Here is a 27,351-nt window from a genome sequence, read left to right on the forward strand (position 1 = left end):
ATTTAATATAAGTTGAGCATGAAAACCTCTTTCAAAAGGTTAGCTTATATTATATTGTCTGCCGTGAATGCTGTCTATATACAAACTCCCAATTATGGTACATGTACACATGTTGTGCACTGCTGCATGCACACAAAAAACGTACACACAGAACTATGATAGCCAGATAAACACTGAGTAAAACTTCCAAAATGAACAATTGTTTCATGATATTTTTCATCGAAAATATCCATCTACTTCTTCAATTTTAGAGGAATTTCGGTGCAAAACAAGTGTGCAATAATGATACAAGTTCGGGCCGGAACTATATCGCAAGCGCTCAAGTCCTAAATCGTTTAATATCTTGAATGGAATTGCCCATCTTTCTATCCGGACAAGACCTTTTTATAATTTTAGGAAAAAATTCAAGGTGTGTTGACTGAAAAAAGCGGACAGTGCAGACATATACTGTATTACCGGTTTGTTGTAATTTTGCCTTGGTCGTAAAGGCGGAAACAGTTGTCCCCAGCAGACTAAGGGTTAAACTACAAACTGATATTATATCCGGTAATAACACAGAATGTATTACAATTTACGTAAAGTCTTGCTCGGAATATAAACCCCCAAAATCTTTTCTGCGTTAAAAAAATTAAATCCTTAATCTTTTTTTTTTATATCTAGAATCAAACTTTAAACAATGCGATAATACAATGTTTAATTATAATTGTACAGGAATTGTGTAAAGGAAACACAGAATTCTGAACACCTATGGCCGAAACAAGAACTAAAAAACAGTATATTTCATAGTAGATCAAATTAAGATATGTGAATTAACGTATATCGAATATCAAAAACAATAATATAAAATATTCCGCTATATATTAATAGATAACGACGGAATAGAAGTCGCCTAAAAATGGTTGCCGGACAGTCATTTTTCACCAATGATCTTTTAAAGTATTTCTTTTCCCCTTTTTAGTTGGGGACGAAGTCCAACTAGCGCACTTGCAAACCAAAAACTTTGAACTGGTAAAACGATAGAGCTTCCTCTTTAGGACGTATACGGTAAATCGCTCTATTGCTACTTCCGAGCTAGTGCATGTCGCTAAAATCAGGTGTCAACAAAGTTTTGGGTTTTTCATTTTTTTGTATATGTCGTAAACTCTACACCAAATATCGAAATTCGGAGAATGTTAAACCATGTATATTTTATTATATTTTTCCAGAAAACGTAAAGTTGTTATAATTGTATTTGAAAAATTGTAGTTTGTGTGGCGTTTCCCAGTAAAGGAATGACAACCCTTTACCTTTGTTGACACCTGATTTTAGTGACATTGTACTAGCTCGGAAGTATCGTTTACCAGGCGTGATATACGAAAGTTTTGTAAGAGTAAGCCGACATAGAATTCCCATAGTGTCATGAAAATTCTAAAATTGACATTTTTAGTATAGTCAGCTTATATAGGCAGAATAGTTTCTGAAATATGGAATGCCTTGCATTTATTCTAATGGCGCACATATTACGTATTTAACTGACGACATTTACAGATACGCCTAAATAAAACTGCAATTATTTTTCAATTTATCATTGTTTTTTTTGTTAAGGTACACTGTATATATTTTAGAAATAACTAAAATTCATTTCCTGCTGGGAAGCGATTAGTAAAAATAATCAGTTACGAACAATTAAGACCTTCTAATATTATATAAAAACAACAACTACAACAACAACAGCACAAATCTTTACATTATGTAAAGGGCATTGGTACATTAACTTTAATGACTTCATTATCGCTATTGCACTATCAATCCTCATTTGAAAATATAATAATATGCTGAATTTTCTCTCAGTCCCCGAACATTGTTTTTCCAGCATTGTTTAACGGTTAAACGTTTCGTGTCATAAAACGGCGTTAAAAACAGCAATAAAGGTGAGGGGTAACAAATTTTTAACCTAGATTTAATAAACATTTTAATTTAACAATATCTTTTACAAATTCACTGTCATATTGATAAAGATCACTTTCAATTAATCTAAATGTACAAGAAAAAAAAAAAAAAAAAAAAAAAACTTCGACATTAAGAATTTGATAATTTTTAATTGTGTTTTTGCTAGGAGAGTCGTCAACATCTACAGTCATGCAAAGCCAACATCTAAAACTCGCTTTCTTCACTTTATTCGTGGTTATGAACGTGAATTTTTGCACGGGATGCTCATGTTCCTGGATGCCTTTTGGAAAGTTTATTACTGTACAAGTAATTTCGTTCATCAAGGCTAAAGTTTCTTACCGAATTAGAACCTCCATGGCAAAAACCAGGGAGTGCCAGAAGGCGTTTCTACCACAACAGAATCGTGGCTGTCCAAATACAACAAATATTTGGAATATACATATGAAATTGAAATTGAAGATGTGTACAAGTAAGTACCAAGTTTTTTTATTGAATTAATTAAAAATAATATAATCTGCATATCCATTTTGAACTGTTTATACACCTGCTGTTTCGTGCTTTTAAAGCTTTTCTTATATAAAAGTAAAGCGTATAACTTGGTTGTTTTCGTTAATTATTTGCTTTTCATACAAAGAGATTCTTTTTGTACACAATTGTGATATTATTTGACTGTTTTGTTTTGATTTTGAATTTACCAGGGTCGTCATTAGGTCAGCCAAACTGCAGTCAGCCATTTACATGATGCCCTGAATTACGTTTAATATGAAAAAAAAAACAACATCAAAAACGTGCCTTAACGGCGCGTGCTGACGTCAATCTCATCCGTTAATGAAAAACCTTTTCTTCTACATGTTTATGTATAGCTGCATGCTCAGTTTTATGCAAGAATATTAATTGTGTAACTTGATTGAATTGAAAAAATATCTGTCATATCTTTGTTAAGATAATCTGTTATACTCATGACCATTTCAGTCACAGATTTAACAATGTTGTATAATAATGATACATTTATGCTCTTGTCAATGATTATTATAATTATCAATTTAAGCCAATCATGCAGTGATTTATGTTTAAACTTTACCAAAAATATATACATTGTAAGGTCAAACACCTACTTATGAAGATGCGGTGAAAGTTATAACAATTAATGGAATCGGGGGATGTCTTCGGAGACTTCACCCTGGTAACACATACTTCTTGATGTTTTGGGCTACGTCACCTCACCCACCCTTTCCATTAGCCATTGTGACGTTGCATATAATTTTGGAATATGACTTTGGGGCAGAAGAAACAGCTGAAGGACTGATAAGCGAGCCACCAGTATCGGGGGAACCAGAATATTATACTTTGGATGAGTACTTTAAAGGTGATTGTATTGACCTTACCTATGGAATATTCATATCGTTACAAGTTCACTTTTTAATCACCTTTTACACATAATTACATACATGTAGCCATAATGCAGCATGCCTTCAAGATTCATGCTTGAGATCATGAACATTTTTTTGAAAAACGTTTTTAAAAATAGAATATTGTAAAATGAACAAAGAAAGTTATTTACACATATATTACCAAAAGGTTATTTACACGTATATTACCAAAAAGGGGTCAAATGTGCAAAAATACTGTAATGCACATGCCCATTATTTTCCCGGCACTCAGTTTTTTCAGTAGTCAACAATAACTTAAACAACCTGTCCTGAAGTCATTGCAAGAAGCTCATTAGAGCCTATGTTGCGACTTTATGAATGAAATTTACTTGACTTTACCCCACCCACTTGGTTGAAACAATGCACATAGTGCTTAGCATTTGGTGACTTCTTTTACTATTCAACCCATATGACCATCACCAAAACAGAATGCAATAAAACTTGAAGTATTTATTATTATTATTTTCAGAATAACAACCTGGAAAAGAAAAATTCTGTCCGATCGAAGTTATGGAGGAAAATATTCTCAAACAAATAATTTGACAAGAATATTATGCATTAATGACAGTTTCATAAGAAATAAAATAAAACTTATTAGGACCTTCTCTGTTGTTATTTGACCTGTTTGGATGAGTGTTTTACTATTATCATGGGCTCTATCATTAGTTTAAACATATTTGATTGCATCAAATACATGAATAATACTATACAAATGATAAACACAGTAGTTTAGTTTAATAATATTTTATTGCTCTTTGAATACAATTTAAGAAAATTATTTTAACAAAACAACATTTTTAACAAAGGGCAAAAGGGTTGAACAACAAGTTCTAGCAACATTAGTAACTGTCCTTCCCTTAAGCATTATAAGATATAGAAACGAAAACATGTTTAAACACTATACCCATGAGCAATTACAAATATTAAGACGGATACAAAAACAAATTAGCAAATAGAATTCGACATTAAATTAAAAGAAAAAAAAAATTGCTAATCATTTTTTAAATATTATTTTTTTCCTGCACTTAGTTTGTATAGCTTTCAAAATATGTCATTTATAAAGGGAAATAGAAGAATTAAAATTGAAACAACAATTGTTAATTTTACATGTACTTATTTCTTATTATTTAAATCTATGTGTATTTTTTTATATATATTTTTGAACCTCGTGGAATAAAAAAAAAGAGTGTTCCTCGTCTGATAAATTTATTTTCTTTTCCATAAAGGAGAGTACTTGTACTTAATGGATGAAAAGGGCGAGTGGAAGTGAAAAGTTGGAGTCTTTGAACACCAAAAAGTTTACAATTAAAAAAGAAATGTTCAGCATCCTCCTCGATATTGCAAATCTCACAAACAGGGGAGTTTGCTTAGTGATTTCTATACAGATCATCATTCAAATTACTACATCTATTTCTTAAACATGCATGGTAAACAGATGTTAATCTTTCTGCAGTTAAATAATATTAAGGAACAAGTGTGGGTTTGAATTTATCCTTAAGTTTAGTTTTGATCAAATTTAAAGAAGGCAAGTCACGTATATCATAATCAAGACTAGTCCATGCCGAAATTGCTGAGGGTATAAATGATCTAGAAAATATTTCTGTTCGTCGTGTTATTGTTACGTAATTATCGTTACTTCTAAGGTTATATTGGCTACTTTCTAATACACAATTTGGGAACAAAGAGTCCCGATAACTTGGAAGCGCCCCATATTTAGCTTTATACATTATTGACAATTTTTGCATTAAACGGCGATCTGCCAAAGAGACCCAACCTATTTCGTGCAAAAGTCTTTCTATAGACACTGAGCGAGTCAAACCATTTACTAAGCGCGCAGCTTCGTATTGCATTTTTTCATTTTTTTCTTTTTCATATAAGGTACATCTATCCCAAATAACACTTGCATATTCTAATAAAAGCCTCATGTAGGAAATATAAATTTGATTTAATGTTTTTTTCTATTTAATTTGAAATTTAATAAACGCATAGAACCTAATATTTTGGACGCCAAATTAGTTATATTATAAATATGTTCATGCCAAGTTCCATCATCACTTAAGGTTAACCCCAAATGCCTGTGGTGTTGAGTGTAATTAAACATTGTTAAAGTACAAAAAAGGTCTTTCATTTCTAATAAGAGAACACAATAATACTTCTGTCTTATTAGGATTTAAGATTACAAGCCATTGGTCTGCCCATTCAGAAATAGTTTTAAGATCAATATATAGAGTCATTTATCAGCGCTTGTTACTGATAAAGAACTATCATCTGCAAAAAGACGAGTCAAACTTTTCAGCAATGTCATTACAAAGTACATGCATATAACAACACGTTCATTTCATAGTATTGCAAGCAATTTAAAAGTAGAACCCAGCAACATTCTGAAGTGACATTGGCTATTCAATTATACCATTGAATGAATGAATGAATGAATGAATGAATGAATGAATGAATGAATGAATGAAATTAAGTCTTTTGAGTTCTTAGTTTATCTGTAGTCATAGAAGTCTTAAGTAGGAAATTATGTTTATACAACAGATAACCAAAAGATCCAATTTTCTTAGGACGTATATGTATAACTGTTTCAACTTCTCTCTGCTTTAAAGTGACATTACCCCCATCTAAGGGTACTTAATAAGTGAACAGGTGATAGCAAAAAAATGTTTACTTTTAAAAGTAATTCATAAAAATTTTATAATTTTATAATTTACTTCGCATGACTTATACTAGTATATAATTCACGTTGCCCATGAAAATTTCTGTAAATATACACCAGAACTTACCTGTTACGTTCAATTCAAAAAAGAGTGGGGCAGTCTTTTTTATATCTAAGGCAGATTTATATTTTTCCTAAACATATTCCAAGATCAACTTTTTGCCAGTCACCATTATACAAGTCAAAGTTAATATTTTGAAATTTATACTACTAGTAGTCAATTCACCTCTATTTGACAGTGAAAAGACAGGCATAATGTCACTTTAAGTAAATTTGTTGGAAAAATTTCAAGTTCTTTAAAAGTGATCTCAGGAAAGAGTTTGTAGGAACGGACAGACAGACGGGCTGACAGACACTCTAAGGGTGAATCCTTAAACATCTCTGGTTGTTACCAGAATATAACATTTTTAAAAGAAAATTTCTTAAACTAAAGAGGAGATAACTCTTGAACTAAACATGCTAGACTATGAACATTGTCATACATGATGATATAGAACGAGCTATTAAAGAGTTAAATATAAATAAAAGTAGCGGGCCAGATATGCTTTTGAATGAATTTTTCATACACGGAAAAGAAGTACTACTTCCATATTTGCACAGTCTTTTTAATAAAATTTTTGATACTGGATACTTCCCATCAACTTGGTCTGATGGTTATGTTATACCGTTACATAAGAAAGGTGTATTAATAATGAAAATAATTATAGAGGCATTACATTGTTAAGTGTATTGGGTAAATTATTCACACGTGTTTTAAATAATAGATTGACAGATTGGGCAGAACATTATTCAGTATACATTGAGGCACAGGCAGGTTTTAGGTCTAACATGAGTACTATAGACAATATTTTTGTATTACATGGTTTACTTACTCATTTAATCAACCAAGGTAAACAATTATTTTGTGCTTTTATTGATTTTACTAAAGCTTTTGATTATGTAGTAAGAGACAATTTATGGTTTAAATTAATTCAATTAGGTATGGCGGGGGGAAAATTCTTGATATAGTTAAATCTATGTATTCATCTGTTAAAATCTAGAGTAAAATATTTTAAATAAATTTTAGTGATATCTATCAATGCACTCTTGGAGTAAGGCAAGGCGAGTCCCTATCAACCTTTTTATTTTCAATGTTTCTTAATGATTTGGAATCAGAATTTTATGTAAAAGGAGTAAATGGTATTGATATTGACACTTTCAAAATATTTTTGATTTTGTATGCAGATGATATCATCATTTTTGCTAATTCAGCAACTGAGTTGCAAAAATAATTTGGATACATTGTATGAATATTGTGAAAGGTGGAAACTTGTTGTGAACACTGATAAAACAAAAGTAATGATATTTTAGAAAAGGTGGTCGTTTACCAGTAAACATAAATTTTTATTACAGTGGGAACTCTATTGAAATTGTAAATAAGTTTAATTATTTAGGAATTGTTTTCTTCTTACTGGTGGTTCTTTTTCTGATGCATTAAATACTTTAGCTGGTCAAGCTTCAAAAAGCTATATTTTAAGATGAATAAATACCTCTATAAATTCACTAATAGTTCAGTGAAACACAAGCTTGAACTTTTTGATAAACTGATTACACCTATTTTAAATTATGGTAGTGAAGTGTGGAGATTCACAAAAGGTTGTGCAATTGAAAGAGTCCATTTGCAGTTTTGCAAGCAACTTCTTGGTGTTAAAAGATGTACACAAAATGATTTTGTTTATGGTGAACTTGGACGTATAAATTTTCAAACCTTGAGATATTTAAAGATTGTTAAATACTGGGTTAAGTTATTACAGACAAAAGATAATAAGTTTAACAAGAAAATCTATAATACTTTATTAAATGACTGTGATAGGTTTCCTAACAAGAAAAGTTTGTGTTCATTATTGAGGGATCTTTTATGTACACTTGGTTTTTATGATGTGTGACTTTTTCAAGATGTAGGTGATAAGGTAATATTTTTGCACTATTTTGAGCAAAGATTGTCTGATAATTTCATACAAAACTGGAATAGTAGACTTAACAGCTCAACTAGAGCGCTTTTTAATAGAAACATAGCTAGCTTTAGGTTACAGCCCTATCTTAATTTATGCAACATACAAAAGTTTCGATTTAGCTTATCAAGATTGCGTATGTCATCTCATAGACTAAGTATTGAAAGCGGCAGATGGGCAAAGCCAACTGCGATTCCTTTAGAGCAGCGAAAATGTAGCATATGCCAAGTGTTAGAAGATGAATTTCATTTTGTGTTACAGTGCCAAGCATATACAGATATAAGAAACATTTATATTCCTAGCTTTTATAGATATAGACCCAATATGTGTAAATTTATTCAACTAATTACATCTGATAATGAAGTTTTATTGACAAAGTTAAGTGTGTTATGTATACAAGGCATTTATGATTCGTTCTGCTAATTATATAGTAATAATGTAAGCTAATATACAATGCTAAGAAAATTATAGTCTTTGATAGCGTTGCATGTATATAGACAGTAACAGATTGATATAGGGTAATTTAGAATTATAAATCTAAAATGATAAGTAAAACAAATGTTGAACGTTTACTCTATAGTAGTGTGTATAATATTAAATAAAGAAAAATAATTTTAATCAGATATGTTTTATGGAACATAAAAAAAATATATATATATATGTATGTATACTTGTTATGACAATTTTATATTACAATTAGAATATATGAATCTCGCTCATAACAGGCATTATATAAATGTTGATGCATTGACCTAATAAAGGATATTTGTCCGTCTTACTATATACAAATGATGTGTACAATATATATTTAAGTAATGGACATACAAAAATGTTTGTTAGTTAAAAATATGTTCTATATAGAGCAAAATTCAATATGCATACTTATTGTCAACTAGTTATTTCAATTAGTAATATTTTTTTTTATTTTTTTTAGCATTTATGAAACTTGCCTGAAACAGGCATTATATATGAATGTAGATGTATTATACTGTGCTTGTACTAATAATACATAAAGATATTTGTATGTCTTATTTGTTGGATTGGGGCGGGTTGCGTGCGGTAGTGCTGGATGTGATATTTACACGAGTTGTTAAGACAAAAGTTGTAAATATAACAGCTGGTGCGGGCGGACAGAATGTGCTTTTCCCTTACATGTAAGATAAACAAGTTTACTACTGCTTTTGTGCTTGTGTGTTAGGTCTGAGAGACTGATCTTTGCCATGTAATGTCAAATATTTGAAAAATATTACATTAAATTATGAAGTAACATTGTCATTATATGTATGTTATCTGAAAAATTCTCTGAATATTGTTAAGTGTTAAAAATAATATATTTGAAATACTATTACGACCATTTAAAACACAGCAATTACTGTTGACTAAAAAATCACAGAAAATATCTCCTTGCGTATTTTTTGTAAAATCAACAACATTTCTACAAGGCAAATTATCTACACCTTCAATATAATCAGACACATCAGATATACGTGCATTAAAGTCACCCATAATACAAAATTTACCTTAGTTTCTGGTACTCATATATATTGCTTAAAAGCTGGTCAAAATAATCATGTGCATCAACATATCTTGAAGATCCCATAGGCGGCAAATAGCAACCACAAATATTAAACATTTTATCATTACAGTTTGATTTAAAACTCAACCATAAGATTCCCTCATAACTTTTATCTAAAATTTCAACATTAAAAAAGCTTCTATCAGTGATTTTTTTTTACAAAAATGCAGACTCCACCAGAACCACTTCGTGCATTTGAATGAATAGTTTTTTCTATTATGACAAAAAAAAAAGATAATCAGATAGTTCAATATTTCTATCACCTGTGAGGTGTGTTTCAGGAATAACAATAATATCAAATTTTAATTTATCAATACTGTTTGCTCTAAAAATAAAATTTTCTGAGGAGCCATTAATATTCCAACCATTTACATTCCAACAACCAACTTTAAGCTAACAATCATAAAAGTCTATGTTAAAATGCTGTTTCTGTCTTCTATCTTCCCTGTGCCTGTGGTTGTACCTTTTATCTCGGCTGCCTTCCCGGTGTTGCGCATAGTAAACGTCACGCCCACCAGAATCTGACTCATGAGAAACACGTTAAAAATAATATACATCTTCTTATGTAACACTATCTCCTGAGAAAAAAAAAAAATTGGAATTTGTTTGTGATATATTTTTCTCATTCGCATTCGAGCAAACATCAGGCATAATGAAAAATATAAATGATATATGACATTGTGATATGTCAGATATAATTTTCTTTTTTTGGTCTTTGCGATGCATATGGATATTCTTATTAGGTCATAAAGTTTTAGTCACTGGTGTTACTAATTTGTGCAATCAATAGCACACTTTGTAAGATGAAGTAATGCGAATAGATAGAGTATGTCATAATCAGTATTAAAAAATTAGATCATGTTTATAACTATACTTTTACTTAGAGAGTTAGAAGCATATACGATTATAACAATATGTTAGTACATTGTATGTAGTAATAATTTTCAACATGATTGTACACTGTTTAAAATGTTGTCCTCATGGGCTTTTGGCCTTCAGGATATTTTATGAAATAAAACTTTGAAAACATGATGTGATTGACGAACAATTATTTTAAGTTTAAGGCAGATACCATTTATAGTTACAAAGAAAAAAATTGAAAAAAAAAGTTTTTAAATAAATTTCAAGTTCAAAACGAAAATACACATGTTATCATGGAAGCACAGGCGCTACACTTATAAAACTAATCACATATAATGTAGGTGTTGAAAGCGAACATATATTTTAAATTTGAAGTAAATCCATGTTGAAATAAGAAAGTTAATTAACGGATAAGGAAAATTCAAAGTTTAAGGAGGAGATAATTCTGGAAATATGGACGCTAGATTAATCTTGTCATATTATTATAACATGGGAGTTTGAAGTTAATATTTTTAGAAATGAAGAAGTTTGTGTAAAAAATAATGATTTCTAGAAAAAAAATCAGAACATCGTCCGTTAAAATATTGTTAAAGAACCTGTATGTTTTGTAATTGAGATTGCACACCACTCTTCATTGAATTATATATGTATGTAAGTATGCAAATTTGTCAATTTTCAAACATGGAAGAATATGTAAAATATGTATTGCAAATATTTGTACATATTTAAGGTAATCATTAAATTATATGCATTAATTTCTTATTGGAAAAATTGACTTAGATTTTTTTTATAATTACCTCCCTTTATTTACATGAAATATTAAATTCGGTAATATCTTTATAAATAATGTTTTTTGAAACTTACAATATCGATAAATCTTAATTTGAGCATCATAATTTGTATATAAAACCATAAAAATAATGTGTTACAGGATCTTTAACAGCGTTTTTTTAAACCGTACCGATACATATTGTGAACAGTTTTCCTTGTTTTTCTTCATTTAAAGACCTGTTCCATTAAATATATATTGTGAATATTTTCCCCTAAGTTTTCATTCAAAGACATGTTCTTGTTCAAGGCAATATGACGAACTTAAATGCTGTAAAATCGAATCGTTTCTATACGCAATTATTTGTAGTATACAAGATTTTTCAAAAATGAAACAAAATGCTTCCGAAAGGACTGAAAATGTGAACAACATATCTTTTTATTCAACCATGTATTCGATGCTTAAAGTTCACAATTTATTGTCTTTTTTTTTATTTTGTGAGCGGATAAATGTCAAAGATAAACCTGCAATTACATGTATATTCTAAAACGAAATAGATTTATCTCAATCATTACTTATCTCTTGTGTTTACGTCTATCATTATATACATTATATAAAATCTATATATATAATATTATATAATGTGAGTATCTCAGATAATTGCCTAGATCTACTTTCATCATACTATTTCAAAAATGTTAGATCGTTTGTGAATATATTAAAAAAATATAACACTGAAACTTCAAAAGCAGTCTGGTAGAGCGTAATTTTGATACAAATTGGTGCAAAATTAACAGACGATTTTATCAACAAAATAACAACAAAAACAACAACAAATACTGAAATAACATTTAATATGTTCTGAACTTCTGAAAATGTACTCGTAAGCTTTAATTGAATGTTTTATCTAACATACTATATCTAATGCCCACTTAATTTCAGCAATTTTGTTGGGTGTAGGCGCTAGCTAAAATGACCTAATGTTTTCTGAAACATGCATTAGATGTTAGTTGCATTGCATTTAAAGCACCACGCCTCCAGACCCATGCTAATTTTTATGAAAATTTTGAAAATGTGCTTTAAAGTATCATTTAGTGAAATAACCAAAAGGAAGCAATTTACACATTATCAAAGGCAGTTACAACCCACGTACATAACAAAAAAGAGGATACAGTATGCAAAAATTGCCCTTACTGCATTTGTAACGCAGTAGAAATCTATAGTTATAAATACTGAAAAATCAATTATTAATCGCACATAAAATGTAAATTATTACAAGAATCTTGAATATTTTTACTTTTCCTGAAATTTCAGTGCATTTTTCTCAATTTTGATTTTATTGAAATATTTTCGTACATGCACTTTTAAATGCTTTAATAAAAATAGAATTGATTTGAGATTAATACACAAAGCTGGCATACATGTTTTCTTTTTCCATTTTCTATGTCAGGCGCGAATCCAGGGAATATTAAGGTGAAACATTTGACTTGCGGAGTTTTGCAAGTTTTTTTTTTGTGCGTGATTTTCTCTAAAAATATGTTGATAGTCAAATCCTTGAGGGGTTCCAGAGCCCCATCTTGATCCTCGCAAGCACTTTATAGTAAGGGGTTACATTTATAAAACATATTTTTACTCATTCTGACTAATGTTAATATTCTATTCTTATTTATTTCCCCCACCTTAAAGAATATAATCATAAACCTTTACAGTAGGGTTTGCACCACGTCATATTCCAATCGTAATCATACTTGGATCTTTTCATATTAGCCTTGTTTACTTTTCCAGAATCCAAAAAAAAAAACCACATATGGTTAGCCATATTGTATGCATATTACTAGTATACCCCATAGAGCTTTTTTAATATTTAGAGTCCAAAACATCTATATTAAGTGAATTGGTCTAAAATAGAATGTCTTTAAAACTTTAAACTCGTTGAATAAAATAATATTATGCTCACCAGAGGCTCGCATAATATGATTTTATTCAGCTCGTGCAATAAATTCAGTATTGAACTTACACTCATTCAATATCCTCTATATAGCATATAATATTGTGTTCATATAAATGTTCATACTAAATCTCTAAGAACTCTATCTGCATTTTTTTCAAACAAAATATAATATAATATAATACAATACAATACAATACAATACAATACAATACAATATCCATGAAATATGGTGCTATATCAGTCAAATATATTTCGTGAAAATATGTGGCATTTTATCAGGTTTCGTGAAAATATATTCCATATTTCACGAAAAACGAAAAAATACCCCCTTCATACAATACAATACAATACAATACAATACAATACAATATTTAAATGTGACCCTTTACATTAAGGATAATGTTCAATTCATGTTAGAGTATATTAAAACATTAGGATGTAGATACTCGTACATGGCAAATTGTACAAAAATAATCGAAAAATACTTGCAACGTATTTCTGACATTTAGAATAATTTGATATCAAAATGTATAATAATTGTTATAGGGGACATTACAAAACAGCCGCGTTTAGGATATTCGGAATAATTATTATTGACATCCTTATTTGATGGATAAGTTTGACAATATAAGTAATATAACTAGAACACATCTTTCGATTGATTGTATATTGGCAGTCGAGCATTTTAAAGTTTATCATGTGTAAAAACTTTTTGTTTACTTTCATACATTTTAAATGGCACAATGATATATGGTTCGTAAATAAAAACAAAAAAGATAATTATGTATCGCAAAGAGACGTTTTTATCTATCTTGTGTTATTCCTCTTTATTTAACACCTTTATAATGTAACCAATTAAATTTCAGCATTTTCACCATGATTGTAATCTCCTGATATGAATAATTTTTGGATCCAATCCATTCAATTTAGACTCTTTTCATTTCCTGAGAGAATATTAAAAAAATCCATATCGAACCACTTTTATACTTCGTCTAAACCGGATCCAAAACATCAATATCAGATCCCCGTCGTTTTCCGTCTGGTCTAGTTTTGATTTTTTAAGCCTAAAGATTCATATTTAAAGTTACATATAAAACAGAATAGTGCTGGTTGAGTACAGAATTATTTGAATTTGTACATTATTAGACTCGACTAGCACCTCGTCCAATATACGTTAAACAGCTTTGTAAGAGAACATTTGTTTCATAGCACATTTGTCTTACGTAAGACCGATGCGGTCGCATTGGGACCTCAACTGTCTACCTAAAAATCACATTTGTGTGACAAATGTGTTCCGATCATGTAATTCAAGTAACAAGAAAGTATATTTGTCTCTTATCTCGTGACATTTTTTATGAATTAATTGTCATAATTATATTTTCCCACGTCAGAATCTTTTAAGAATCGCGGTCCGGCGTTTTACCTCATGTTAAATGGAATCATCAATAAGTTTTCTAATGCTTTTTTTATGAAATCATAAAGCTAAAAGCTATACTGGAACTATTAATTCTAATATCACTCATTCAAGAACAGTGATTGTCTAAGCATAAAGGTGTACACTGAAACACACGTAATCCCGTGCACGATGGTACAATGGTGAAAGCGCGATGGAACGATATGATACGATGGTGAAAACACGATGGCACGAACGTGAAATAACGATTGTTCCATTGTGAAACACCGATGGCACAATGGCGAAACAACGCTTTTACGTGACAAGGCCAGATAGCCCCACGCTGGTTCCTTTACTACATGTATAGTCAAGGCTTTGAGAAGCACATATATTTTACCAAGAGAAACAAAGGCAAAACATGAAGCGACTCAAACTTTATTTATTTATTTACCGACCCTCATACCATTACTTTATAAATAAGTGCGTTGAATTATTGTCCCACGTCAGATAGCGTTTGTAATACATGCTACATAGTTCGGAAAAGGTACATATTGGACTATTATTTGATTAATTTTTTTTATTAAATTCTTCATTTTTGAGTTTTCATGTTTACAATTAAAAAAGAAATTAAATAAATGAAAAAAGGTTTGTAATGAAATTCTTTATTCTTATTTACCAAATTTGTTTATGAAAAAGGCATGTAATGAATTTTATATGTAATGAAACCTTTCAAATATTCACGAAAACTAAATTTTTGAGAACAAATAGTTCTCATTTTTTATAGTTATTTTAATAAAATTAGCACTTTACTGACATGTCCTTTATTACATTGATTTGAGCGGAATCATTTTCACAAAGGAAAATATCGAAATATTTCACTCTCTTTGAACAATTGTATTGATGATGTACTATGTACAAATCAACAATAAAATTATATTCTGTTCTGTTCTTGGAAAAGGAAACATTAAAGTTTAAGATTTTTTATTATACAGATACTTTACTACGAGTAGACATGGCATTTAGCTGGATACACTCTATCGTGGTTGTCGTAGTGCTCACCTATCAAGTGTCATTTATTGACGGGTGTTCGTGCGAGTGGCCGGAGCCAAACAATGCAATCTGTACTTCAGACGTGGCTATCAACGCTACGGTAAACTCTATCTCCTACCCGGAGGGAGTGAACGATGTCACATACCCTGTCCGCTACCATCTCAATGTTCACAAAGTTATTAAGTAAGTAATATTACATTAAATCTATTTTTATAAACCAGCCACATACAATCAAATTTCAAAATTTCATATCTTTTTGCAAAAAAACAAAAAACAAAACAAAACAAACAAACAAACAATAGCAACAAAAAAAGTACTATTTTGTAAAAAAAAAAATTGTTGTTTTGTTTTTTGTTGAGATACAAGTGTATACGGAAGTAGTGGTAATTGCAAGCTACCCTCCATGCCCTCTATCACCGGCTTAAGCAGAATTCGGCAATTCATTTTGCGAAAACAACCGCAAATGTCGAAAAGGAATTTATTTAAATAAACAGTGGTTCGTTAAACTAGCAATATCTAAAGAAACAGGGTTTTAATAATAATAATCAAATAATGAAGATGGTGATAATAGTAATAATAATAATAATAATAATGTTATAATTGTTCGCAAAAAGAAGGGAGGTATACAGATAGATATTTATTAATAATAAGCAAATGTCGTTGGTCATATGGTCATGCTGAAAATGCGGAGATATGCTTACATATTTAGGAACCTATTGTCCTTTGTGATTCAACAGTTTATAGAACTGTTGATATATATATTATTTATTAGTATTATACATATATAAATGATTCATGTTTCTTTAACTGTAGTAAAGCAGGTGATGCCGGTGTCCCAAATGTCGTTGACTCATATTTACCAGGTAGTATGTGTGGACTACCTCTGACTGAAGGCGCAACATATGTTCTTGCAGGATCTGTTTCCCAAAGCTCATATGACGTCAACGACTTGGCGTTAGGTAAATACATGTACATCATAAAAGTAATTCAAATCGAAAGAAATAAATTATGGCCCACAACTGCTCAGACAATATATATTGAACACCTCATTAAAATATTTCCAGGAGTATAAATTTGCTTTTTAATATCATTCGTGAGACTGTAGAGCTTGGCGAACTTTGTGTTCGTGTCACATGACAACAATGAAATAAGCTGATAATAATGTGCCTGAGAAAATTCTTAAAATGTAACACCGATATCGTGAATGTTGCACTAAAGCAGAATTGGTTATCTCATAAAAAGTACCTGAATCATACTTTATCTGTTTCATTCAAGTATTATATTACAGGTTTAGTTTGAAAAATGTCTATCGTGCAGCGAGCATCAAAATAATAAAGAGTCAATTGCTTTGGTGTGCTTATTCATGTCGACGAAACACAAAATATGTCTTCAAAACGGTAGTCAGGTCGTCATTCTAATAAATGATCATTTGAAATAAAACATATTTATTGAAGTATTTGTAATGCTGGTTAAAATAAAATGCCATAGAAACCGTATTCCATTTTATTCTTTATGAACTATTTTCGCCCGTTTACTAACACTGTTACTGGTTTCGCTGATCGCTTTGCACAGATTCGGCGTTACTTTTGTTATATTCATATTCCTTAGTTACATGTACTTAAAATACTCCTATTTTTTAGTTGCTGAAAATACACGATATAAAGGTCAAAAGCTTGACAGTAGACTTCATAGTTGTAAAATTGGTTATTTACTGAGTACTAGTATTAAATGTTTGTGGATGGCATTGGTTAATTTATGATTAAATGCACAAACACTAGCACCAGTCAAAGAATTTAAATATGAAAACGGTATAATTCAGAAATTATGCAGTAACTTAAAAAGATGTTTTCATACAACGTTGATAATGTAACCTTGATTACGCCTTATACAAAATTTTATTTTACTGTTTTGTTTTCTCCTGCAGATATGGATTTATGTAATTTGCATATGTACGTTGGTGGTGGCAGTTTTGGATCATACCATGATTTGATCGACGACATTGTTGAGCAGATAGACTGCTCAAATCCACCACTGTATAATAACGAAGGTGATGAATCTTTCGAAGAGGTAAGTACATTGCAATATTATTTTGAAGTTCCCAGAGAGTCTGCTTTTTAAGATGAAGCATCGATAAAAAGTAATAACGATGATGCAACATTTAAATTTCTTTAACCAATTATTATTGTTATTATTTTATTTTACTTCTACATCTACTTCTGCTGCTGCTGTTGCCGCTGCCACTACCACTTCTACTACCACAACCACTTCTACTACCACTACCACTTCTACTACCACAACCACTTCTACTACCACAACCACTTCTACTACCACTACCACTTCTACTACCACTACCACTTCTACTATTACTACTTCTACTACTACCACCACTACCACTACCACCACCACCACCACCATCATCAATAATAATGAATAAGAAATCAACAATGTCTGCTTGATGATATTTTGTTATTTTTAGATAAAATATTTACATGATGTAGATATTATGTGTTTTTATAATTCAGTGGACAAAAAGAAATCAGCGAGAGCCATCCCCTAGACACAATGCAAAACTGAATTCTTTACGGGAACTCGGAATAATGAGTGACAGAAATAACCTGAATGTATAAGTGGAACATTAACAAAGAATGCGACAAGCTGTATACTATAAAGTATAGTTTACTGTGGACAAAAAGCGAGCAAGTACTATGCTGAAACATGTTTTGACGTCATTACTGTACTATTTTTACATTGTGGCTTTTTCGCTTCAATTGTTTTGCCAAGTGTCTTATATATTTCATACGTTGCAATGAACTTTTGTTTTATCTTACAAAGTTACTATCATTGATAGATACCATCATCAATGTTGGTTTCTGCCAATTAAGCTACAAGTGAATAAAGCTGCTCCGGTACTCAGAATTTAGGGGGTTAGGGTGTAATGACTGCCTTTGATTTGGATTATGCAAAAAACAATATAAGCCTAAATTAAGGTCTGGATTTAGCTTACGCTTTTTTGGTTAAATCATGTAAAACTTAACTCACGTCCCGTGCCCCATCTCGCCTGGAAAACAAGAAAGAAATATTTATTAGAGTCTATAATGACTTGTTAAACATACATATATAAGATATTATCTTGATTCAAGTAAGTTTGATCTTATTTCTCCTGATTGAAATGTGTCAGTCGGGAATACATGTATTTTGTTATTGTGTCGGCGAAGGGCTGAAGCTCGAGCCCAAATGGTGATTACGAGGGGTGTTCAAATATGAATGCAACAGGATCAATTTTCAGAAGTGCTTAACAAACAGTGCCAAAATAATTATCTCAATCCTTCAATATACTCACCGCAATATGATATACAAAGTTTTAGTCTTTTAATCCAAATTTTAAATGCGTTTTCATAATGTTTTCGAGGTATACTGTTCAGATACTGGAAAATGGCCGAATGGAGATTTTTTTTGCGTTTGATATTTGCTTCCAGCAAGGTGTTTTTTGAGCCTCAGAAAAAATTAAAAAGTCACAAGGAGCAAGATCTGGCAAATAAGGAGGGTGAGAAAGCACGCCAACATTTTCCTGTTTCAGATATCACCGTGTATATCCAGTAACGCCGGAATGTGAAAAGTACGCACAATTCGTGCAATAAGTAACGCAGAATTGTACATTAAATGGCGGATACCTGACAGGATTTCCAACGCAGTAAGTAAACTGGCCAATATATTTTTTATTAAACTGAACTGAAAAAAAGGAAAAGCCGCATATGGCTGCGAAGACATTACTCTTTATCCCTAATCAAGATTATTTCCACGAAATTGTTTACTTTTCAAGATCATCCGTGAAAATGATGGCTTGACCACTGTTTTGAGCGAGAGTTTGGCTTTCTTTCGACTCTTACAAGTACATTTTATGAGTTAACGCCGATGTACGCGAAAAGTGCTTCGCGGTAACGCCGAAAAATGCGATTTTTTCATATATATGGTACTAAGTGTTACACAAGTTTAACGCCATTAATCAGCGAGTATCAGCACTTTTCAAATATATTTTTGTGGGGAAACTTTAATTCATTTTATACAGAATTTATTTTTGTTTGCTTGATTGCGTAGAAAAAGAAGACACAGTCTCGAATCCGTCCCTGAAACCACAGAGCTATAATATTCGTAATATAATTAGTCTTTGTTGAAGTGAGTACAAAGCAAATTAAGGATACAACGAGGTAGCAACAGAATACCTATTGAGATGGTAGTTATGAAAATGGACTTTGTTAAATTATAGAATTTTTCATTGTTCTCGATCATTATTAATTATTTGACATAGTAAACAAGACGTCCAATTTTAGACCTTCATGACATGGGAAAATAAAATCTTCCACAAACACATCTCTAGTAGCTCTCCATATACATGTACATTGAGTTAAGAAACCAAAATATATTCAACCTATCTTTAGTCTATGGCACCCTTACCTGGTAAATTTATGAAATGGTTTCGCTCAGCTGTGAACTTTGAACAGATCATTCAAAGTCTGAGAGATTGGTATTAGATATTTAATGTATTTGTACAAATTAGCTACCTGAGTGAGCTATTGGCCACTCTGTATGGATATGACCTGACTCTGTACTGGTGGCCTCTTTTAGGGTCATTAGTCCTGTTAGTTTTGTAAACGTCTATAGTAATGCCTAGCAAAAGCTCTAAAGGTAGATTCATATGTTTTCCCATACAAATTACATATATAATAAGAAACCCCAAGAGCACGGTAAATCATTACCCCAAGAGTTATAATTTATTCAACTTTAGCAGAGGACAATAACGTTATGCTTTAACAAGTTTTGGGCATTATAGTTTCTAAGTAAAATATCTTTTGAATTCAAGTTACTTCCTTATATAAGAGAAAAAATAAATTAAATTATTAATCCATTTCCCAGAAGTTCACCAAGCAACTTGCTACAGCCAAATATTTCTTTTGGTTGGGTTTCACATCACGCCAACACAATAAAGGACATATGAAGACTTTCAGGCTTTACTGGTGCATTATTTCAGGCATAAAATATTCAGACACTTCTTCTCTTGATTGTTTTCTATGATTTTTATAATTCAATTTACATTATATTTGCAAAGGAAGTTAATTGCTCTTATTTTCCAACAAGATCAGACATGGGCAACATGTTTGAAAATAATAATTTATTTCGGGAAACAATTGTAAAATTGTATTAAGTTACAATATGCAATAAAAATGTTGAAAGTTTGTCAAGATCTAATTATCATATATTTCTTAATAAGTTAGGAAGAAAATACATTGACTAGGTCGCAAATAACTTGATTATATTCGTCGATAAAAGGCGTTAAACCTGTGTAATAATTCTATACCATATATGAAAAATATCGCATTTTCCGGCATTACCGTGAAGCACAATTTATGTAAATCGGCGTTATCTCATACAAACGACTTGAATCACATTTTATCCGTTTATGTTCAACTTTCTATATCACAAGAAGTAAGGTTTATGTCTTGCCTACCGACAATCGAAATTATACAGAATAATATGCATTGTTGTACTAAAAAGAGCCGACAAAAAGCCAAAATCTCACTTTCACGAAGGATCTTGAAAAGTAAACAATTTCGTGGAAATAATATTGATGAGGGATAAAGAGTTAAATCTTCGCTGCCGTACGGCTATTCTTTTTCTCAATTCGATTAAATAGAACACATATTGGCCAATTTACTTACCGCGTTGGAAATCCTGTCAGGTATCCGCCATTTATTGCACAATTCTGCGTTACTTATTGCACGAATCGTGCGTTATTTTCACATTCCGGCGTTACTGGATATACACGGTGGATATTCTCGTTTAATGGCCGCTTTGACGAAGCATTGTCATACAACAACACTACGGAAACCAGTTGCTGGTCGACGATTTTTGAAATATTTTTTTAATTTATGAAGTACATTGCCTTTGTAAAACTTGGTATTTACAGATTTACTCTTTGGTATGGCAATTTGAATAGCAGGACCTTGATTGGAAAAGAAAATTACATACATGACCTTTTTGACGCTCATGGTGCGTTTTGATATGCAAGGACTTTGACTTCCTTTGCTAGTCTGGTTCCCGGCGTACTATAAAATTTATTGACCGGAGAGAAAAGGGCAGGTAATCCAGACTATTCCTTTGCTTGCCCATATTTTGTTATATATCTTCCGCTTGGAATCATAAGAGTGAACCGACGTCTCATCGCCAGTGATGAAATTTGGGAAAGATCGATTGTTGCATTTAGGGAACTGTTCAAACAATTGTTTGGAGATTCTTACCCGAGCAAGTTTAAACTCTTTTGTAAGGAGATGGCACTCACCGTTCTCATTTTAAAATCATTTCTGAGAATTTTATGAGCAGCTCCTACAGAGATACCAACGCATTTAGCTATATACCTAATTGTAAATCTTGCGTCAGTAGCAATCAAATCCTTTACTTTTTTAACCATATTTGGCGAAGTTGCAGTTTTCGGACAGCGTGCATGAGGTGCCTCTTTTACTGAAATTATTCGAATACCGCCGTGAGCCAGATAAAAAGGAAAGTTGATTGTTCCCACGACATATTTCATTAAATATGCCTTTCGCCTGTATACCAAGAATACAGCGGTTCTTGATATACGACCATATTTGGTCAGTGAAAGGAGACCTTTTCCCTTAGCTTTAGCATACATGCACGAGTAGATAGCTTTAATCGAGCTATTGTCAAAGCTAGACTGAACTGATTTACACATGTATTGTATCAATTGAGAGCTAACACAACCATCTATGCGATTCATGTACATAGTTCGTGAAAAACGTGGTTAAAAGTGAGATATTGGCCTAGTTGAATTTTTATTTGAACACCCCACATATTGTATTTTTCGCCATTGTTTGTCCCGGGTTCAATTCTACAGAATTGGACATGGCGGCACATGTAAAGCAGCACATGTAAGGTTCCTATCCCTTGGTATAAGTGTGCTCGTCGACAATACCATGATGTCATGCCGACCCGACGAAAAGCACAAAGGATAATTAGTTGCTTAGTACATATTTTCAGCAGAATTTGTTCATTTTGGCAAACTGAAAAAATATTCATTGGTTATGCTTTAAGGGTTGATGAAAAAGTAGACGAATCATCGAAGTTTCGTTTGACCACTTTTCTGATCATTTCCGATTCACTATACTCGAATACATTAATAGTTATACATTTTTAAGAGAAATGTTGAGTTTTGCGCAAATGTCCTATTCAGCAGTACATAATACGGATTTGACAATTATCATAAACTTGAAGGGTATAATTTTTCTGAATATTTTCTGCTTTCTCAAAAGCAAGAAGAAGGTAATTAGTTACACATTTTCAGCAGAAAATGTTCAGTTTGACGGGACTGTCATCAGCTGTTGCCATCAATTAAAATATTTAAATTCAGTGTAATAATTTTGTGGCATAGATTTCTACATTTTGAGAAAATCTGTTTAGACATTAATTTCTTCAAAATAACAGTGAATTTTGTTGTTAAGGTGAACCATTTTTATTTACTTTAACACTAACACATTAAAATATTAAAGGGTCTCCACTTAGGACTTTTTTTACATAACGGGACTGGAAATATATTTTTTCCGAAATGTGTGCACAATTTGATGTAGGTCTGCGCCAATAACCTATGTGAAAATTTCCAGATCTCCACTTTTTCCATAATCATCATTTCTATTGTGCAAAATGACCCCAAAAATGAAAACTTTTCACTCAAATGAGGCTTAAAATAATACCCAATATCTAAATTCAATGTCTGAGTTTATATCTTTATTATCCTTTGCAGTTTTCAATTTTAAGAACTACACTTGATCAATGTAATAATTTCAACTTTGACGTTTTTAGGCTTTTTGACCTCTTTGGGACTCCTTTAATATTGATAACTGTAATGATATGTTTAAAACCAATCCCGGTGGTGCAAAAATCTTCAGGTGGAAGTTTATATATTACATGTATATATACATATGTCTGGCTCTCTATTCAAGGATCATGGGTTCGGACCCTAATTCGCTCAAACCCATGTTTTCGTGTAATTTTGTTGTGATTAATGCTTCATAAGATCACACTTTTTCCAGATTTTCACATATGGCAACAGTAGTGCTAAGTTCTAGGAATCAAACCCGAAACTGATAATATAAGTTGCTTGAACTTGTTTCCGAATCGAGTTCAAATAGATTTACATGTATTCGATTATTATATATACCTAGATATTTAGATATCTTTTATAGTAGTTCCTTACATGACTCGAATCCGAAATATTGTTATTTTTATAATCTCATATAAATTTACGTATTTCAGCTAGAATCCGGAATTTGTTTATACCTATATTTTAAATGTGCATGCAAACATGTATAACAACACAAAATTACAAATAGTGGTGAAGTGTATAGTAATGTAAACAATTACTTATAGCTCTAAGCAATGAAATACGCACGAAACGATATGGAAAATTTCAATCAGAGACATAATGCAAACTTTTGAGATATCGTACAGCGAACACCCTTCGTATATGGCGTGTAAGTTTACAAATGTGACACTATGCGTTTTAATTGCACACTATTATGTGTATTTGTAGTAAAATTTTTATACAACTTTCATTCTAACATGTAATGATCATGGTAATCCGAGATGTGATAAATTGATAAAATCCTTAACACATTCAAAATAATATTTTTTTTTCAATCTGGACAAAAGCATTTATCACTGTTATTGAAAATTTCTCTCGAAACATTTCCTGACTGAATGAGAGTGCATGACATAATATAGATTACACAGATGTGATGTCTGATCATGGTCACTTACTGGTCACTTGGGTAGAAGATTTAAAGTATTATTATTGTTATATTTAACTAAATTCTCCACAAGCGCTGTGCGACAAAAAAGATATGAGCCGCGTCACGACAAAACCAACATAGTGGGTTTGCGACCAGCATGGATCCGGACCAGCCTGCGCATCCGCGCAGTCTAATCAGGATCTATGCTGTTCGCTATCAGTTTCTCTACTAGTAATATGGTTGCGGATGCGCAGGCTGGTCTGGATCCATGCTGGTCACAAACCCATTATGTTGGCTTTGTCGTAACGCGGCTCATATGTTAATGGATGGAGTCAGTCCCATTCGCAAGTCATTAAAATGACTTTTGGCCTGATTCTACCCATGCTACCATTAAAGTCCAAGATTACAAGTTGTAGTGGTTAATTTTCTCTTTTCTTTTGGTTTTGTTTGTTGTTGTCTTTTTTACCCTCCGGTTCACTACCAGTAAGCCAGTTTGAATTCATCGGCACATTTCAGTCACAGTATCGATCCTGTACAGACTGTTAAGGAGTTAACCAGTACTTATGTCTTCACTTTTGCAAGGAACTGTTTTTACTTCTGCTTTTACATCTGTACATGCCAAAGCACATCGTTATCGCTATAAGTCCTAGGATTAACATTAATATACATAGAACGCGGGTGGTCACCTGATTCCCGTGGTAGATCCCGTGGTATATTTGTCCCGTCTTATCATGTTCTGCAGTATTTGCCATTCAATTAGTACAAATCATGAAATTTTCCTTAAAGGTCCATTATGCCTCTGAATTGCCTTTTTTCTTTATTTCTCAAACAGCTTTTTATTTTTGGTGTACTTTTGTAGTTTCCAAACAGTTTGACTAATTTGATCAACTCATTCACCAATTACCTGAACCATTTTTTAATTCTGTCATTTTTTAGCAATAAGTACAATTTAAGTGATTTAGTATTTTGTATGATAGTCAAAATACAATTTTATTTACATTTTGCTACTTTTGTGACAAACTATTTCACTAGTTTCCTCAGGTAACCAGCATCAAATTATTTAAATGTTTTAAAACCCATGTTTCCTCTTACTTAAAAGTAAAAAAAAATTCGTTTCTGAGGTAACATGTGCCTTTAAAATGGATAAATGGTTTTGTTCAAACTTGAAAATGGATGTGGTTATTGTAAGTGCACAATTCAAAAAACAATTACATTACAAAAAATTATTAACTGCGCAGTTATTTCAAACTTCCTAGTTTCATGTAAATTTAAAGAACGTTTTAAAGTTAAATTGAGTGTGAAGATAATCGTTAGATCATATCTTTTTCATTTTGATAGCTTTTAAAGTCAGGGTACTGAATATGAAAAGTATTAACTTTATGATGGATTTTACTGTAATAACTGTGTTACTTATGTACTCGTGCTTGTCTGCAGGTATGACTTTATTTTTTATTGGCTTTTATTAAAGCAGCACTCTGAGATGAACCAAAATATATTTAAAACATTCAATAAATGATAAAGGAAAGTAAAAAAATTCAAATTTCAAGTCATAAATTTATGTAATGTGCGATTAATGACTGATTTTTAAACATTTTCATCGCTAATTTTCTACTGCGCGACTAACACAGTACGGGCTATTTTTGCATATTTTGACCTCTTGTTTGGTTATTCATGTAGATAAAAAGTGAGGTTTGTAATGACTTAATTACATTTTTTTCACTTCACATGATTTTATTCAAAACAAAAATTAATTTAATTTCCTGAAAATTAGCATCAATCATGTGGCATTCTACTTTAAAGACGTGATCTAACATTTAAACACATGATAACATTTCTCACAAACAAAATCACACTTATTCTAATGATCTGTATTTCTAATAGTTGCTGGTCAAGAAATATTAGCTTGTGATAGTGGCAAATGGGGATCAAATTGCACGAGCACTTGCCCCGATTTATGCTCATCTTATGGATGCGACAGAGCGACTGGCTTTTGCTATAGATGTGTGAACGGTTTCCAAGGAAAATACTGCGACATACCATGTCATTTCCAATGTCCGTCTTGTGACCAATACGACGGAAAATGTCCAAATTGCTATTCCGGCTGGTATGGGGATTTCTGTGACAAAAAGTGTGGCGTTAATTGTGTCAGTTGTACTAAGTCTACCGGGAGTTGTAACTCGTGTAATTCAGGTTGGCATGGAGATTCATGTGAGTTAGCTTGTCCAATTAATTGTAAAAGCTGCCAAAAATTAACCGGCCAATGTTTGTCTTGTGAAGATGGCTGGTATGGAAACGAGTGTGAATTACCTTGCTTGTCCGGGCCAGGTTGTGCAAGAAGCTACTGCACGAAGTCAACTGGCGATTGTGGTTCTTGTAAAACCGGATGGTATGGAACGAAATGCGAGCAACAATGTCGGAACTGTTTCGGTGCTTGTTCTAAAAGTTCTGGCTCATGTACTTACTGCGTTTCAGGATTTTGGGATGCAACTTGTTCACAGAAATGTACAGGAACGTGTGAAATGTGTAATAAATCAGACGGAAAATGTTTGCTTTGCCCGGACAGATATTGGGGGCCTAGTTGTTCTAGACTCTGTAGCTCAGAAAATTGCGACAGATGTGATGTTAATACAGGAATATGCAAAAAATGTAAAACAGGATACTGGGGTAAGGCCTGTGAGACGCAATGCAATACTTGTCCTGACAACAGGTGTGATATTTCATCCGGCCTATGCGAAAACTGCCAGGACGGATATGCAGGGGAATATTGCAACATACATTGTAACACATCTAGATGTTTAAATTGGAACTGCAATAAAAGGCAGGGGTTTGCCTGCTCCTCTTGTAAAAATGGGTATTGGGGAACAGTTTGTGGAAAAAAATGTATCGG

The 27,351-nt window shown here is 31.8% G+C and overlaps 2 protein-coding genes across 2 annotated transcripts; both read left to right on the plus strand.

Moving 5' to 3' along the window:
* The first annotated feature begins 15,057 nt into the window (after positions 1-15,057).
* Positions 15,058-18,477, plus strand: LOC132719953 (uncharacterized). Its single transcript, XM_060703914.1, has 5 exons — positions 15,058-15,160; positions 15,609-15,849; positions 16,480-16,625; positions 17,591-17,733; positions 18,189-18,477. The coding sequence occupies exons 2-5, from the start codon at positions 15,629-15,631 to the stop codon at positions 18,291-18,293; spliced, it is 615 nt and encodes a 204-aa protein (XP_060559897.1). The 5' UTR covers positions 15,058-15,160; positions 15,609-15,628; the 3' UTR covers positions 18,294-18,477.
* Positions 18,478-25,705: 7,228 nt separating this feature from the next.
* Positions 25,706-27,260, plus strand: LOC132719952 (multiple epidermal growth factor-like domains protein 10; the record flags this gene model as incomplete). Its single annotated transcript, XM_060703913.1, is given in 2 exon segments — positions 25,706-25,898; positions 26,346-27,260. Coding segments are annotated over 2 exon segments (988 nt in total), but the record flags the coding sequence as incomplete, so codon positions are not given.
* Positions 27,261-27,351: the final 91 nt, after the last annotated feature.

This window comes from Ruditapes philippinarum, unplaced genomic scaffold (genome assembly GCF_026571515.1).
Source record: "Ruditapes philippinarum isolate M1 unplaced genomic scaffold, ASM2657151v2 ctg16184_1_1_1_1, whole genome shotgun sequence".
In the NCBI taxonomy this organism is placed as follows: domain Eukaryota; kingdom Metazoa; phylum Mollusca; class Bivalvia; order Venerida; family Veneridae; genus Ruditapes; species Ruditapes philippinarum.

What these genes read in the sequence shown, in the direction of transcription:
- LOC132719953 (XM_060703914.1), top strand. Translation starts at nt 15,629, where the DNA reads ATGGCATTTAGCTGGATACACTCTATCGTGGTTGTCGTAGTGCTCACC. An exon ending in CGTCAACGACTTGGCGTTAG is followed by an intron (nt 16,626 to 17,590) that starts GTAAATACATGT and finishes TTTCTCCTGCAG; the next exon opens with ATATGGATTTATGTAATTTG. An exon ending in GTGATGAATCTTTCGAAGAG is followed by an intron (nt 17,734 to 18,188) that starts GTAAGTACATTG and finishes TTTATAATTCAG; the next exon opens with TGGACAAAAAGAAATCAGCG.